Raw genomic sequence first — 16,238 nt, 5'->3', positions numbered from 1 at the left:
GGCTCAAGCCTGTAATCCCAGCACTTTGGGAGGCCGAGACGGGCAGATCACGAGGTCAGGAGATCGAGACCATCCTGGCTAACACGGTGAAACCCCGTCTCTACTAAAAAATACAAAAAACTAGCCAGGCAAGGTGGTGGGTGCCTGTAGTCCCAGCTACTCGGGAGGCTGAGGCAGGAGAATGGCATGAACCCGAGAGGCAGAGCTTGCAGTGAGCTGAGATCCGGCCACTGCACTCCAGCCTGGGCGGCAGAGCGAGACTCCGTCTCAAAAAAAAAAAAAAAAAAAAAAAAAAAAAAGACTTCTTCTGACTTACTCACTTCCCCTTTTTTATGAATAAAAAACATTATAATCTTTACTTTTGACTTTTTTTAGCTGTTATTCCCTTTAACAAAATCTGGCCTCAGTGGTACGTGCAGGATGTGACTGGGTATGTGCTCATGTGCGTATGACCCGCTTCACCTGGATGCTTCTCTGACAAGTGTGCAATTGTGTGCTCGTTCCAGGCACCTCTCTGGTGCTCTTGGGGAGGTAACAGAGAGACACTGGACTGCAAAGTTCTCAGTGGGAGCAGTGACTGCCCCTACCGCAGTGGTTTCTCCATCCAGAAGTAACTTGTCTCTCTAGTCCTTCTGTGTGATGCCTAATAAGGGATGGTGGAGATGAAAGAAGCTAATGCCAGGGAAGGCAGCCCAATTTCCTGACACAGGGCAGTAGTTTCAAGTATCTGCTTAGCTGTGTGGTTGGAAAACCATTTCCTAGGAGAAAAATCAAAGTTCAGAAAAATTCTTTTTTGGGGATCGGGAGGAAAATAGATGGGGCCCCAGGGGCAGATGAGATGGGAGCAAGCTCTCCACTCAGAGTTAGGGAGGAGGACACAACCATGAAATCCACCCCCCACCACCCCACTTCTCCAATTCCGCTTAGTGCACTGAGGAGGCTCCACAGCTCTGGGTTTGCCTGAGGCATGTTCAGAGTGAACGCCACGTAAACAACAGCCTGGAAGGCTGGCACGGGCCCACAGTTCAGGTAGAAGCATGTGTAGACTACATTCCTGCCAGGCCTATGTAATAGCAATCGCCACAACCTGCTATGAACAGAGGGCACTCCCTCCCGGCAAGGGGCATGCCTTTAGCTCCACACTTGGCACCAGCAGAGGCCCCAAGGCCGTAGGAAGATCGGGGTAAACCAGGAGAAACTGTCGCAGAGCAGAGGTACTGCAGAAAGAATCATGCTTTAGAGAGAAAGGGCTTGGTGCTAGAGCCCTGCTTTCCCTTCTGTCAACCAATGACCTTGAACCAGGCATCCTACCACTCCAGGACTTTACTTTTGGTAAGAGGAACTCAGTTTGATAGGTGTATTAGTCTATTCTCATACTGCTCATAAAGACATACCCGAGACTGGGTAATTTATAAAGGAAAGAGATTTAATGGACTCACAGTTGCACATGGCTGGGGAGACCTCACAATCATGGCAGAAGGCAAAGGAAGAGCAAAGGGATGTCTTATATGGTGACAGGCAAGAGAGAGCTTGTGCAGGGGAACTCTCATTTATGAAACCATCAGATCTCGTGAGACTTATTCACCACCACGAAAACAGCATGGGGAAACTGCCCCCATGATTCAGTTATCTCCAGCTGGCCCCGCTCTTGACACATAGGAATTATTACAATTCAAGGTGAGATTTGGGTGGGGAGACAGGGAGACAGAGCCAAACCATATCAATAGGATACCAACCTCTCCCACACCTCTCATCCCCAAGGCCCCTATTTCCTGGCCTACTTTTCCTTTTTGCACAGCACTCATCAATTTCTAATATGCCATCTAATTTACTTATTTTTTGTGTTTATTGATGAGTGTTTCTCTTTTCTCAGTAAAATATTAGTTCCTCCAGGGCAGGGATCTTTGAAAGTTGTACTTACTAGTGTATCTCATATACGTAGAATTGTGCCTGACATACAAAAAGGGTTCAATAGGTATTCACTGGATGGATGTTGAGTAATGACCTTGAGGGATGATTTCTAGCTTCACCATTAATGTATCGGTAATCTATTGCTACACAGAACAAAGTATCCCAAAGTTGGTGGCTTAAAACAACAACCATTTATTATTTATCGTGATCCTGTGGCTCAAGAGTTCAGGCAGGGCCACTGGGTAGGTACTGTGCTCCTGATGGCACCAGCTGCGTTCAGCTGTCCACTGGGAATGGCCAGAAGGCTTGAGAAGGCTTTGCTCACATGTGTGGTGTCTCCGTGGTCCTTCATGTGGTTCCTCTCTTTCCACGTGATGCCCCGTAATTCACAGGTCTGGCATGAGCCTCTTTCACACTAACTGGATTCCCCACAGCAAAAGCCAGAAGCTGCCAGGCCTTAAGGTCAAGGCCAGTCCAGGTTCTAGAGAAAATAGGTTCTCCTCTCTCTCTCTTTCTCTCTGTATGTCAATGAGAGGCTATAAGCACAGAGAGGGAAGGAACTGAGGGTGGTTACCCTTGGAATCTGCCTAGCATATTATCCCATGCTGTGCAGATGTATGCATTCTCAGTAAGCATTTTCTGGGCACCTTCTAGGGATGTACAGATCACCACAGTGCCCAAAACCCTTCTTGCTGTCACAAAGCTGATCCCTAAATGAGCGCTGGAGCCATAAACCTTTTAGCTCCAGCTTAAAAGTCCTCTCCAGCAACCCCCTCCCACAGCAAGAATGACAGAAGTGAATAATTGACAGGCTGCTTGATGGGAGATTGGGAGACTCTTTGGCCAAAGTTGATGAGCATCTCCCTGGCTCTCTTCCAGATTCCACAGATGGTGAGGGTGACTGGAGTCTCTGGTCTGTCTGCAGTGTCACCTGTGGGAATGGCAACCAGAAACGGACCCGGTCTTGTGGCTACGCATGCACTGCAACGGAATCGAGGACCTGTGACCGTCCAAACTGTCCAGGTGCGTTTACCTGAGTGTGTAGTTCGAAGTTCAAGGGGAAAGTTTTTAATTTATCATTAAAAACTTAGTAAAATTGTCTTTTTAAAAGATGTAACTACTTTTCTTTTTTTGTTGTTGTTGTTGTTGTTGTTGTTTTTGTTTGTTTGTTTTTGAGACGGAGTCTCTGTCTGTCGCCCAGGCTGGAGTGCAGTGGCACAATCTCGGCTCACTGCAACCTCCGCCTCCTGGGTTCAAGCAATTCTCCTGCCTCAGCCTCCTGAGTAGCTGGGATTACAGGCATACACCACCATGGCCAGCTAATTTTTGTATTTTTTTAAGTAGAGAAGCGGTTTCACCATGTTGGCCAGGCTGGTCTCAAATTCCTGACCTTGTGATCTGCCCGCCTCGGCCTCCCAAAGTGCTGGGATTATAGGCATGAGCCAAGATGTAACCACTTTTCTAATAAGACTTCTGACCAGAGTGAGTCAGGAGGTAACTGATGAGCTGAATGGATTTTCTGAGTCTTATGCACAATTACAGTGGCCATGACCTAAAAGACAATGCCGCATTGTACTTATTTAATTTAGAGGAGGGACTCTGGTTTGGTTGGGTTTTTGATGTGGGATTTGTTGTGCCTTGAAGAGAAACAGAAGGCAGACACTCATGGTCTGATGAGGAAGCCACGATGAGAGGCTTGACAGCCATCTACAGGAAAAAGACACAGCTCCATACCAGAGAGTTGCCAAAGGGCCCCAGGAGCACAACCTGGGGCATCTTGGTAGTCAACTATCACTTTATACTGCATTGTCAGTGCTTCAAAAACTAAACTAATTGCACACTTGGTGAGAGGTCATGTTGAGAGTCAACAATAATTGTGATTGACTGTAGCAGTAGTTGTCAAACTATGGCCAGGTCTGGCTCAAGAACTGTTTTTGTGTGTCCCGTACATTTTTAAAGTGTTGTGAAGAGAATAAGAAAGAGAAGGAGGAGGAAGAAGAATAAAAGGAGAAGGGCATGGAGGAAGAGAAGGAGAAGGAGGAGGAGAAAAAGGAGGAGAAGGAGGAGGAAGAGGAGGAGGAAGCTGCAACCAAGACCATATGTGACCCACAAAACCTAAAATATTTACCCTCTGACCCTTTACAAAAAAGCTTAGTAACTCCTGGTGTATAGTCTTACTGTGTATTTCCCATTGCCAGGTAGAATACCAGCCTAAAATAATATCTTAGAGTCTTTCAAGAAACCACACATTCCAAATAGCTTCGGCTGAAAAAAAATTCAGAGACAGAAAATCTGATCCCCGCACCCCAGACTTCCTTTTTCTACCTCTAGACACTCTGTTCTCCTACCAGAGACATTTGGAACAAAGGACAAATGAAAGCACAAAGGCGTTTCTGAGGAGAGGGAGGAAGAATCAGATTGGAATGAATGTGTATGTTAGCAAAAGGGGACATGTAGAAAACGGGGCTGAAATGCAAGACGTGGCAGTTCTGGCTCCATGTCACCCATGCAGATGGATTTCAAAACAGTGGAGCAACCATTATGGTGCTTTTCCTGACTTTCGCATGCTCATTAGGATGAGCTGAGCTGGAAGCCTGGTGGGTGGAATCTGGATGTGTAGAAAAAAGCAATAAATAATAACAATATGAGGAGGACAGAGAGGGAAACAGGAAGGAAATGAAAAAGAGAAGAAGAATATGAAGTAAAAGAACATGATGATGAAGGTAAAAAGATGAGGCAAAAGAAAATGACAATAAAGGTGAAGAAGAAAAAATAAAATAGATGATGATGAAGAAGATATTTTGAGTACTTAAGTATCAAGCAAATGGCTCAAGTCCTTATAGGTATTATTTTGTTTAGTTTTAGGTATTTACAATTGTATCCATTTGACAGCTGTAGAAACTGAGGCATTAACTTGCCTGGAGTCACACAGACAGCAAGTGATCAACCTGGAATTTGAATCCGAACAGTCTGATTACAGAGTTAATATTCTTCATCATTAAACTCTTTGGTCTTTACCAAGAGAAGGGTATTGGAGTCAGCCAATGCTGTCAATGGACACAGACAGCATTTGAAGTCAAGGTTTGGGGGCTTGCCTGTTGTTTTCTCTTCCAGAGCTCCCATCCAGACTCAAAGTGGTAGATTTAGGTGCCTTGTCAGGGGAAGGCTTCCCTCTGCCTCCATTTACAAATGTTTCCTTCCTGTTTTCTGTCACCGCGGAGAGCAGTGTGACCAGGAGCCCTCTTCACACCTTTTCTTCTCGTCTGTCCTCACCCTCCTTCCATCCTTTCTGCCTCTCAGTTCCTGGCTATTGCAGCTTTTCTGGGCTCCCTTGGAACATGAAGGATTTCCTTTTTCAGGATCTCTTTCCTTGTTTGATTCGTTGATTCCCGGCTTTCCTGGAAAGACTCATGGGGCAAAGTCCCCCTGGCCTGGCAGTTATTACACTGTAAAAGTTTGTCCTGTAGGTCAGCCCTGCAAATAAGTTTGAGGTGCCTCACATAAAATCAGAGAGAGCTCCTTAAAGGAAATCAAGTCAGGGAAACCAGCAGGGAAGGCCAAGGCTCACCAGCAAATGTTACCGCAGCGCCTCACTCCCTCCTCTTCTTATTGCTTTAGCTTGCACCGGATTCCTGCTTGTAAAGGAAGCTTGGTTAGGGGTGGCCATTTGGGTGAGCCAGTAAGTTTGAGTAGAGCTGGGTTCAGTTCCTCAGAGCAAATTATGGGAAGCCCAGCTTTTTCTTTCTGAAGCATCATCAGCAATGCTAAATGTCCTAGAATATGAGATAACTCTTCTTGGCTATGCATTGTAGCATCCTCAGTGAGCTAGACAAAGAATGAGCAAGACAGATATTCAAGGGAAAACTATCACCTAACACTTCCCACTTACTGCTCTAAGTACTTTCTTTACACCAACTTATTTCATTATTTCAACTCTAGGAGGTAGGGCAATTTGTTCTCCCCATGTACAGATGTAAAAACTGAGGCACACAAAAGTTCACTGGCTACCCCAAGGTCACGTGGCTAGTAATGATTTCAACTCTCACAGTCAGTCATTAAGAACAAGATATTAACCACTACGTTCTATTGCCTCTGGTTTAGTTCGTCACCCTGACACCATGCTGGCATGTGTCCCTCACTGCCCAAATCCCCATCCGCCGGCCCCGTGAGTGAGTTCCTAAGGACTCATTCAGGCACATTTGGATCTGATTTCATGCTGCCAATGTATCTTGGGTTTTAATACAGTTTCTGCACTACTACCTGCTTTTTACTGTTTCCTCTGTTGGCAAGTTTCTGCCCGTGAGTAGTAATGAATACAAAAAAGGCTTTGTTCAGGTGTATTTATTTTGTTATTGTTGGGGGGGAGATAACTTTCCATATAATGATGGAAAAATGAGCTCTTGTCTGTGTTTAGGAATTGAAGACACTTTTAGGACAGCTGCCACCGAAGTAAGTCTGCTTGCGGGAAGTGAGGAGTTTAATGCCACCAAACTGTTTGAAGTTGGTAAGATGTTTTTCTTTTTTAATCCAAATATTGACTTAGTGCCTCGGAGATTCCTTTTGCCTTTGCAGTGCCATCCTTGGATCCACGTAAATGTTTCATTTTCCTTTTCTGGGGTCCAGTGCTCCCAGCATGTGTCTTGCTTGCTGAATATACTTCAAGCAAGAGAAAACAGTCCTGAGCCTCCTCCACTGGACCGAGCGCTTCTGGGTTCACTCTGCTCTCTATGCAGTCTTCACAGCCAGAGGCAGATGGGCCCATCTCTCCTCTTAGCACAGAATAAGCCCATAGCAGGGGCTCAAGTCACATGGAATCTGTTCTTACTCAGCCTTCATTGGGTGTCCTCAAGAAAATCAAGAAATGGTGCCCTCAGTTCTCCAGCAGAGGGAGGGAGGGAGGGGAAGAGGGAATTTTCTCAAAATATTGCACCTCCATCCCCTGCAAGAATTTTTCATAAACCTTTGGTACATTCTGCTACTTGTCCACTAGAAAATGCTAGAGAAAATGCAATAAATGTGAAGCAAACAAAATGGAAAGTGACTCTTCAGGTGCAAGGTGCAAGCTTACTTTTTAAAAATAGCTTCATGTGCTTCTCTATATACTTAAGGATTGTAGAAGGGTAAAATTCCTTCTACCCCCATATCTTTTAGCCACCCGAAAGTTCTTACTTAGCCTCTTCACATCTGCCCTGCCTCCTCAGCCAAAATTTAGCAGTCCTGAGTCCTTTTTTTTCATAGCCCAGCTATTTGGGAGCTGATTTGGTGAATAAAAAATGTTCCTCAAATGCCTATTGAGGTCAGGTAATGGGGTCAGGTAAGCATCCAAGTAGAACAAATCTAGAATAAAAGGAAAGACGAAAGGAAAGTCTGGAGGAAAATAATGGTTCTAGCACTATGACGAAAAGAAAATGAGTCTGGGCACAGGACTCACGCCTGTAATCCCAGCACTTTGGGAGGCTCAGGCAGGTGGATCACCTGAGGCCAGGAGTTCGAGACCAGCCTGGCCAACGTGGTGAAACCCCATCTCTACTGAAAAGACAAAAATTAGCTGGGCATGGTGGCGGGCGCCTGTAACCCCAGCTACTCTGGAGGCTGAGGCAGGAGAATCATTGAATCCAGGAGGCAGAGGTTGCAGTGAGCCAAGATCGCGCCACTGCACTCCAGCCTAGGCAACAACAGCAAAACTCCATCTCAGAAGGAAAGAAAAGGACAGGAAAGGAGAGGAGAGGAGAGGAGAGGAGAGGAGAGGAGAGGAGAGGAGAGGAGAGGAGAGGAGAGGAGAGGAGAGGGGAGGAGTGGAGAGGAGAGGAGAGGGGAAGGGAGGGGAGGGGAGGGAAGGGGAGGTGAGAGGGGAGGGGAGGGGAAGGGGAGGGGGAAGGGGAGGGGAGGGGAGGGAAGGGGAGGGGAGGGGGAAGGGGAGGGGAGGGGAAGGGGAGGGGAGGGGAGGGGAGGAGGGAGGGGAGGGGAGGGGAAGGGGAGGGGAGGGGAGGGGAAAGGGGAGGGGGAAGGGGAGGGGAGGGGAAAGGGGAGGGGAGGGGAGGGGGAAGAGGAGGGGAGGGGAGGGGGAAGGGGAGGGGAGGGGGAAGGGGAGGGGAGGGGGAAGGGGAGGGGAGGGGAGGGGGAAGGGGAAGGGAGGGGAGGGGAGGGGAGATCTACAGTGTCGGGGGCAGTAGAGAATGGTAAAGTCTGTGACAAAATGAAGAGCTTTATCCAAAGGGTCGGCCATGACGTGGTCACTATGGAAGGAATACCCACCCAGTATTGCCAGGTGTTCTGGGTTTCTAAGAGAGACCTGAAACCTTGATTTTGCCAGATTATATCTTAACTTTTTAATGCTTGATAGAAATTTATTTTAAAAACAAATCTAATCAGAAATGTCTATGAGCCAAACTGGATGCAGTTTGGAAATTCAATGTCACGAGGGCCTTCACCTCACCCCTCCAATCCCTTCACATACATATGATCAAATGCATTTAACAGGAACCGTCAGCAAATACAATGCATTTGATTGAAAAATAGAAACGACTTTAAAGGCAAGACTTTGACATAAAGTGGCAGAACCTTAAAGGCATTCTTCTGAGGCAGAAAGTTTCTCAGGCCTCTTCATATCACACCCCACAGGCAGGCAGCATCTAGCTGTTTTGCAGAACACAGCCCAGATGCACAAGGCCACATTGACATGTGGCTAAGGACACCAGAGCTGAGTAGACATGGTGTCTCAGTCAGGGTCTAGGCAGGAAAGAACATGGCACACTCAACTTAGGTAACTGAGGAGCCTTTGGTGAGGGACTGCTTGCAAAGGTACAAGCAGAGTGGAAGGATTGAACTTTCATTTTGTCAATGACTGCTCAGAGAGGAGGCCACAGCCACAGCCTATCCCAGCTGGCAGCACCTAGACACTGTTGGGTGCACCCTCTAGGTTCCCTCCTACTTAATCCTCTCTGCAACTTTCTGAGACAAGTGCTATTTTTATGCCCAAATTAGAGATGAGAAAACTGAAGCACAGCAAGGTAAAATACCTCTCTCAAGTCGCAGAGCTCCTGAAAGTTGAGTTGCAATTCAATCCCGGGCTGTTCAGCATGCGATCCCACACTTTGCCTTTCGCCAGGCCTTTCCGAGTTCATAAGACGTGCCCCATTTTTCTCTTTCTCGTTTCCCTGACAAGTGCCCAAAGCCCTCTTGCAAGCTGCCCCTCATCCTAACCATGTGATTTCCACCCACAACACCACCAGCCTCCCAGGCTCCTGGGTCAGAGCTGGAGTCACTGCTGATGTCTTCCTCTCTTTACTCCAAAGTCCACCAGCCACCAAGGCCTGGCAGCTGTAACTCTGACCTCTTCTGATCCCACCTGCTGTTTCCTCCCAGAGTATCTCACCTGGACTCTCCCCATCATTATCGGCTCTGAATTCATTTTCTTACTGCACAGCTCAGTTAATAGCTCACTATCATTTACAGACTTTCCGTGGCTCCCTAGTACCCTCTGAACCAGCCTAAACTGAACAAGACCACCATGATCTGACACCAACAATCTTATATTCCTATACCTTCTGCTGCCATGAAACTGAACATGTCATGCCTCAGCCCCAGACATCCCCAACAGATTTTTTCCTGCATAACCTTAGTTTGCACAATGAACGCTTACCTGGAGAGCCTTCGCTTGCCCTTCCTCCATCTATGCTATTGCAGTCTGTGTCCATTAGACATCTCCAAGACCCAGACACCATGATGGGATTAGACATGCAAGAGATTTTTTGAGGAAACGCCCAGAAAAGATAAAGAGCAAGGCAGCAGGACTAGGCAGGGAGAGCTTTCGGACCAAGGTGCAGGCCTGACTCCTACAAAACAAAGCAAGGCAGGCTCAGCCATGCTGATGGGGAATCCCAGCAAAGTTGCCTGTTGGAGGAGACCCTTGTCAGGCGGTTCCCCTACCATGCTCAGTCATTGGCCAAGAGCAGCCAGAGGGCAGATAGGGCCTTGATGTTCAAATCACGATAGATCCAAAGGTGCAACCTGGAGGCTGCCAGTCAGCAAAGCACCCACAGAAGGTTCCCTTATCAGAGCTCTGAGGTGATAAGGACACTTGTGGCTGTCACATAGCCCTGACATGGCCTAGGAGCAACCTGGTGTCACATGCTCCTTGAAGCAACCCTGACTTCCCCTGCTAGAAATGATCTTGCATTTTTGGACACCCCTGGGGCTTTTTGCCTTTGCCTCCTTTAACGCACCCCACATTCCACCACTGTTGGCTTCCTTAGATATGCCTCATCTTACCCACCGCATCTCACTGGGGCAGATGACCCGCCCACTCACTGGGCTGTCGGTGACCAGCCCACATTCCCTCCACCCACAGCATGTCCTCGCACCTCTAACTGACAATCCCTGTGTGCCTTTGCCTGAGGTCTTTCTCTGGTCCCGAGCCCAGCTGCGTGTGAATGCACAGGGCATTCCTAGCTGGAAGTCCAGGACCAGTCCCCTGTCGATGATGAATGGGAGCCGGTGGATAAAAACTCAGATCCCCATCAATAAAAACAAATCTGGACTCAGTAAGGAGAGGCTTTATTCAAAGGATTATTGCAGGGAGGTGGGGGATGTTATCTCCGTATTACTGCAGTGGGATGAACGATGTGACCAGAAGGTCTGCAAGCATCTCAAGGGTTGGGCAAGGAGCGTTTCCTTTTATAGAGAAGTAAGTAAGGGAAAGCGAGATGAAAGGGTGGTGTGATCAGATAGTAAATTGGAGAATGCTCTACCCTGAAGCCAGCCTCTTTCCAAAAGGGATCCTTCAGGAGAGGCTGTGCTGGTTTAGGCTGAGGGTGGGCCAAAGTCCTGGGACCTGGATGAAGGAGAGAAGCTTCATCAAAGTTTGGTTAAGATGCATTTTGTCAGCCAGGCGCAGTGGCTCACACCTGTAATCCCAGCACTTTGGGAGTCCGAGGCAGATGGATCATGAGATCAGGAGTTCAAGACCAACCTGGCCAACGTGGTGAAACCCCGTCTCTACTAAAAATACAAAAATTAGCCGGGTACAATGTCAGGTGCCTATATTCCCATCTACTCAGGAGGCTGAGGCAGGAGAATTGCTTGAAGCCGGGCAGCAGAGGTTGCAGTGAGCCGAGATTGTGCCACTGCACTCTAGCCTGGGTGACAGAGTGAGACTCCATTCGCAACCCTCCCCACCCCACCAAAAAAAGATGCATTTTCTCCTGATTAATCAGTGAGGACAAGCAGTTTTTGAGGCAAAGAAAGGGAATTTGTGCTTCTAGCCTTGTCACAGGTGAACAAAGCAGACATCCGTGAGTCTTTTCTAAGTCCTATGGGGAAAGGGGGTTTTCTGCAGTAAGCTGTTTTCCAGAATGCAGAAGGGCTGGGGGCTCCCAGTCTTCACTGTTTCCAGGATCACAGGACTTGGGTAAAGTTTAACATTGTTTCAGATAGGAAAATGCTGAGGCGTGAGGTTTCCCAGATCCCAGTGGAAGTAACCAGTTCCTTACAGTGGTTACTTGTTTGCTCCACACCCTGTATTAACTGCTGTCGCTTCTCTAATTCCCCTGCTCCCCTGCCTCTGTTTCCTGAAATCACTTCCCCAGAAAATCATTTTCACTGGAATCTTTTTGTCTCAGGGTCTGGGGTAACCCAAACTAGGACACTAAAACCTGAGGTCCTGGAATCAGATGACTGAGGGACCGAGAGATCACCCATAAATGAAAGGATCAAGTAGGAGCTGTGCTGAGCTGGGGACCTTCGGCCCTGTCCATGGAGGGGTCACCATTCACCTGTTCACAGGATCATTTGTTCCCATGGGAGAATGCAGGACCAGCATAGATCAATCTTTTGGTTTTTCAGATAAAAACCACAGATCCACGTTTATAATTGAAATAACTAATTCTTACATATTGGCAACCAATCAATTATTTTTAACACTGAAAGAACCAAACACAACCCCTCTGGGGCTACATTTTGACCCAGGCCTACAGGTCACTGGCCTGTGACCCAAATCTTAAGACCCCTAAAAGCAAGTGCCCCGGGCTCCTTCCTCTTTGAAGCACCTTGCCCTGTGAATTTGCAGACAGTGAGAGTTATATGCCTAAGGTTAAGAGGTTGGGGGAACCAGTCCATGTGTGGCAAAATCAAAACTGAGTCCTACAAATCTTCCTTTGGGGCCTTTTCCATCACATCATCACTTATTTCTTTATATTTTTATTTTTTATTTTTATTATTTATTTATTTATTTATTGAGACAGAGTCTTGCTCTATTGCTCAGGCTGGAGTGCAGTGGCGCAATCTCAGCTCACTGCAACCTCTGCCTCCCAGGTTCAAGCGATTCTCCTGCCTCAGCCTCCTGAGTAGCCAGGATTACAGGCACGTGCCACAATGCCTGGCTAATATTTTGTAATTTTAGTAGAGACGGGGTTTCACTTTGTTGGCCAGGCTGGTCTCAAACTCCTGACCTCAGTGTTTTAAGATGATCCACCCGCCTCAGCCTCCCAAAGTGCTGGGATTACAGGCATGTGCCACCACGCCTGGCCTCATCACTTATTTAGAGGGGAGATTCAAATAATTCTGAATTCTTAAGTTTGTTAGGAGTGATAATCGGGTCATGATTATCTAGGAAAATATCCTCTTTTTTGTAGATGCTTACTAAAATTTAGAAGTAACATGTATTTCCACACAATTTTTTAAAAAGATAAAGCAAATATAATGATAGTTAAATCCAGGTGATGAAATATGGGTAGTCATTGTATAAAAATATTCTCTACTTTTCTGTGTGTCGGAAAATTTTATAATATAAAGTGGGGCATTTGGAGGAAGTCTTGTGAATAACGAAGTTCCCAAGTTCAAGGGAAGTGAGAACCGCCATCCACCTCTGATGGTTCCAGGGGGCTGCAGGGGTCTCTGGCTCTAGGAAAGGAGTTGTTGACTTTAGGGAGTTATTGACTTTAGTGTCCTCCTGCGGGCCCTCAGGAGCAGCCTGGTGTAACATGCCCCTTGAAGCACCTCCTGTGGACTGGTTGTGCATGCGGTAAGAGGGTTTCTCTTTGGCCTTTTCTAGACACAGACAGCTGTGAGCGCTGGATGAGCTGCAAAAGTGAGTTCTTAAAGAAGTACATGCACAAGGTGATGAATGACCTGCCCAGCTGCCCCTGCTCCTACCCCACTGAAGTAGCCTACAGCACGGCTGACATATTCGACCGCATCAAGCGCAAGGACTTCCGCTGGAAGGACGCCAGTGGGCCCAAGGAGAAGCTGGAGATCTACAAGCCCACGGCCCGGTACTGCATCCGCTCCATGCTGTCCCTGGAGAGCACCACGCTGGCGGCGCAGCACTGCTGCTACGGCGACAACATGCAACTCATCACCAGGGGCAAGGGGGCGGGCACGCCCAACCTCATCAGCACCGAGTTCTCCGCGGAGCTCCACTACAAGGTGGACGTCCTGCCCTGGATTATCTGCAAGGGTGACTGGAGCAGATATAACGAGGCTCGGCCTCCCAACAACGGACAGAAGTGCACAGAGAGCCCCTCGGATGAGGACTACATCAAGCAGTTCCAAGAGGCCAGGGAGTATTAAAGAGACTGGGATGAGATGGAGGACGCCACCTCTGGTTCTGGAGCGCACACGCGCCGCACTGACCTGCCGACTGGCGCCGAGACCTTCTTAGCCGCGGTCGTGTATATTTGTATATACCACGTGAGTATTTCTCATACATTACGCTAGGGGCGTGCGCCACGCCCGGGGACTGCCTTGTGAAGCCGCCCTCGCCATCTGCAGAGTTCCTTGAAAGTACCCCTGGGGAGCGATGTGGGCAGAAGGATGGGGACCACTTGGAAGCCAGAAGAAGAACCTGGAAGCCACAGTGGGTGCGACTCAATTCACACCCGGATCCAGAGTTTCCAAGAGAGGCTAAGGGGGAAAGAGACTGAGGTTGTAAACGTTATAAGCAGTTTTTATATATAACTTATTTAATACAAATGTGACTTAAGTGTAACCTTTTCTCTGGAGTTGTGGTGAAACTAATCTCTTCTGTGAGAGATCAGAAAGAAAGAGACTTAGGGAAGTGGAAGAGAAAGGGAATTTTGCAATTTATTTCTTTAAAAATAATGCAATAGAAATATATCAAAACATGTAAACGCCCACTTTAAACCAAATGTTATTTAGTCATGAGGCACCTTGCTGGAGTCTCAGATTCCAAAAGTCTCTTCTTCAGACTGGGTAGGGAATATGGTATTTTAGGGACAATGCTGAGGACTGATTTTAAATAGGCTTTAAAATAAAAGGTCAGTATTATCATAATGCTATCATTCTGCTAAACGGCCCCAAAACAGTAGAATTTCTGCTCATGTCTTAGTAGGTTCAGAAGACTGCAGCCAAGTTCAGATGTGAAAACAGGAAGTAGCACTTTTCCAAAGGAAAACAACAAAACAAACGGGAAAAAGATAATGGACCTCATTTCACCTCTTTTAATACTATTTTAACAATTTTTTTCCTCCACCAATATATTCCCAATAAATAAATATGAAAGAGGGGGAGGGTCAATCTGGGGAATCTTAATTTTTATGTTTTAAGAAAAGAAAAAAAAACTGCATTATTTTTGTAAAGTATTTATTGAGTCACGGATTATTATGCATCAAGCAATTGTTAATAGGGTGGAACTTAGGAAAAATGAAGTTGGTTCTTATTCAGTATTTTACTTTGCAAAATTCTAGTAAAAGAGAGTATATAATAAAATCATAATAAAATGTGTTACCTGCATCCTTCATTTATGATACAAATGTGATAAATAGCCCGGGCGAAGCAAGACTTCAAGGTAGGGGAAAGAAAATTGCAACCCAGGTGGGAATAAAAGGCTCATTAATTGATTAACATGATTGCGGGCAGTGTAAGTCATGGTATCTTTGGCACCAAGAATGTCTACCCAACCCCCAGGAGGCTGAGGCCCATTGACACATGTGTGACTTTTTGCCCGCCCAGACCTAAGGAAGCCAATCCAGAACAAAGGTTTAAGACAGCCCAGATGAGCAGGGCCACTTCCACAGAAAATTCTGCAATTACAGTTATAAGTAGAACTACTTATCATGCAAAGTATTCCTTTTCCCAATGAGAAAACCAAAGCTCAGAAAACATAAAGACATTGGACCCATCTTTCATTTCCTAGCCTAGTATTCTTTCTACTGTAGCATATTTTTGAAGTCCTTATATTCCTCGTATCTTTGGTATTCCTAACCCCACCCTTAAGTTATCCTGATACAATTCTATTCTTATGGAAAACTTTTTACCAGTCATTTACACTTTTTTTTTTTTTTTTTTTGAGACTGTCTCACTCTGTCCACCAAGCTGGAGTGCAGTGGCGTGAGCTGGACTCACTGCAACTTCCGCCTCCTGAGTTCAAGCCATTCTCATGCCTCAGCCTTCCAAGTAGCTGGGATTACAGGCATGTGCCATCATGCCCAGCGAACTCTTGTATTTTTAGGAGAGACAAGGTTTCACCATGTTGGCCAGACTGGTCTCGAACTCCTGGCCTCAAGTGGTCTGCCTGCCTTGGCCTTCCAAAGTGTTGGGATTACAAGCATGAGCCATGATGCCCAGCCATTTACACCTTACTATGAATTATTTACACCTTAGAAGGTATTGCCCACTCTCAGAATATTTATATTTAAGATCTGTGTCTCATTATGGAATGAGAAGCCTTATTCACATCTGAAGCAATTTTGTGCTACAGATGAACTGAACTAGTAAGGAGAATCAGTGGGTCCATGTATCAGGCAAATAGATTTGTATTTTAATAATGAGGAAACGTTTTCACAAAGAGAATTGGCTGGCAATGGAATGCATTGCCTTTGAGGTTGTGAGTATCCTGTCAGGACAGGTATTCAAGCAAAGGCTGGAGATTATTCACATGAACAGCTCAACTGGATGATAAGGAGACAAATATGTATAGGACAAAACCCTCTGATGTGTTTTGTTAAGGGTAAGCACAAAGTACTATGAAGAAATAGAGGCAGAAATCAGGGAAGTATCTGTTGGTTCTAATGAAGGAGTGGGATTTTATAAAGCATAAAAGAGCAAGGGGAAGTGGGTGTATTTGTAATAAGAAAATAGTATGGAGAAAAGCAAGGAAATAGGAAAGTACTTGGTGTTTTCTGAAAACTGGGAGTTTAAGGTGATGAGCAGAGGAACAAGAGTGGCAAGTTATGGAGCCATGTCTACGGTGTTTTTGTTAAGTATTTAGAATGAAATCTCAAAGAGAACAGAGAGCTTTCATACTACGGTGAAAACGACTGATGTGAGCAATGCTTTCCATGTGAGCTATTTGCTTTAATATCAGACCT

The 16,238-nt window shown here is 46.3% G+C and overlaps 1 protein-coding gene across 1 annotated transcript in view; it reads left to right on the top strand.

Moving 5' to 3' along the window:
• Nucleotides 1-14,652, top strand: part of ISM1 (isthmin 1) — a 78,280-nt gene extending 63,628 nt beyond the window's left edge. The window contains exons 4-6 of the mRNA XM_010355263.2: nucleotides 2,791-2,934; nucleotides 6,326-6,415; nucleotides 12,962-14,652. Of these exons, the coding sequence (XP_010353565.1) occupies nucleotides 2,791-2,934; nucleotides 6,326-6,415; nucleotides 12,962-13,479 (752 nt within the window). The 3' untranslated portion in view covers nucleotides 13,480-14,652. The remainder of the gene's footprint in view (nucleotides 1-2,790; nucleotides 2,935-6,325; nucleotides 6,416-12,961) is intronic.
• The last annotated feature ends 1,586 nt before the right edge of the window (nucleotides 14,653-16,238 follow it).

This window comes from Rhinopithecus roxellana, chromosome 13 (genome assembly GCF_007565055.1).
Source record: "Rhinopithecus roxellana isolate Shanxi Qingling chromosome 13, ASM756505v1, whole genome shotgun sequence".
Lineage (NCBI taxonomy): Eukaryota > Metazoa > Chordata > Mammalia > Primates > Cercopithecidae > Rhinopithecus > Rhinopithecus roxellana.
This window is presented reverse-complemented; position numbering and strand designations above follow the sequence as displayed.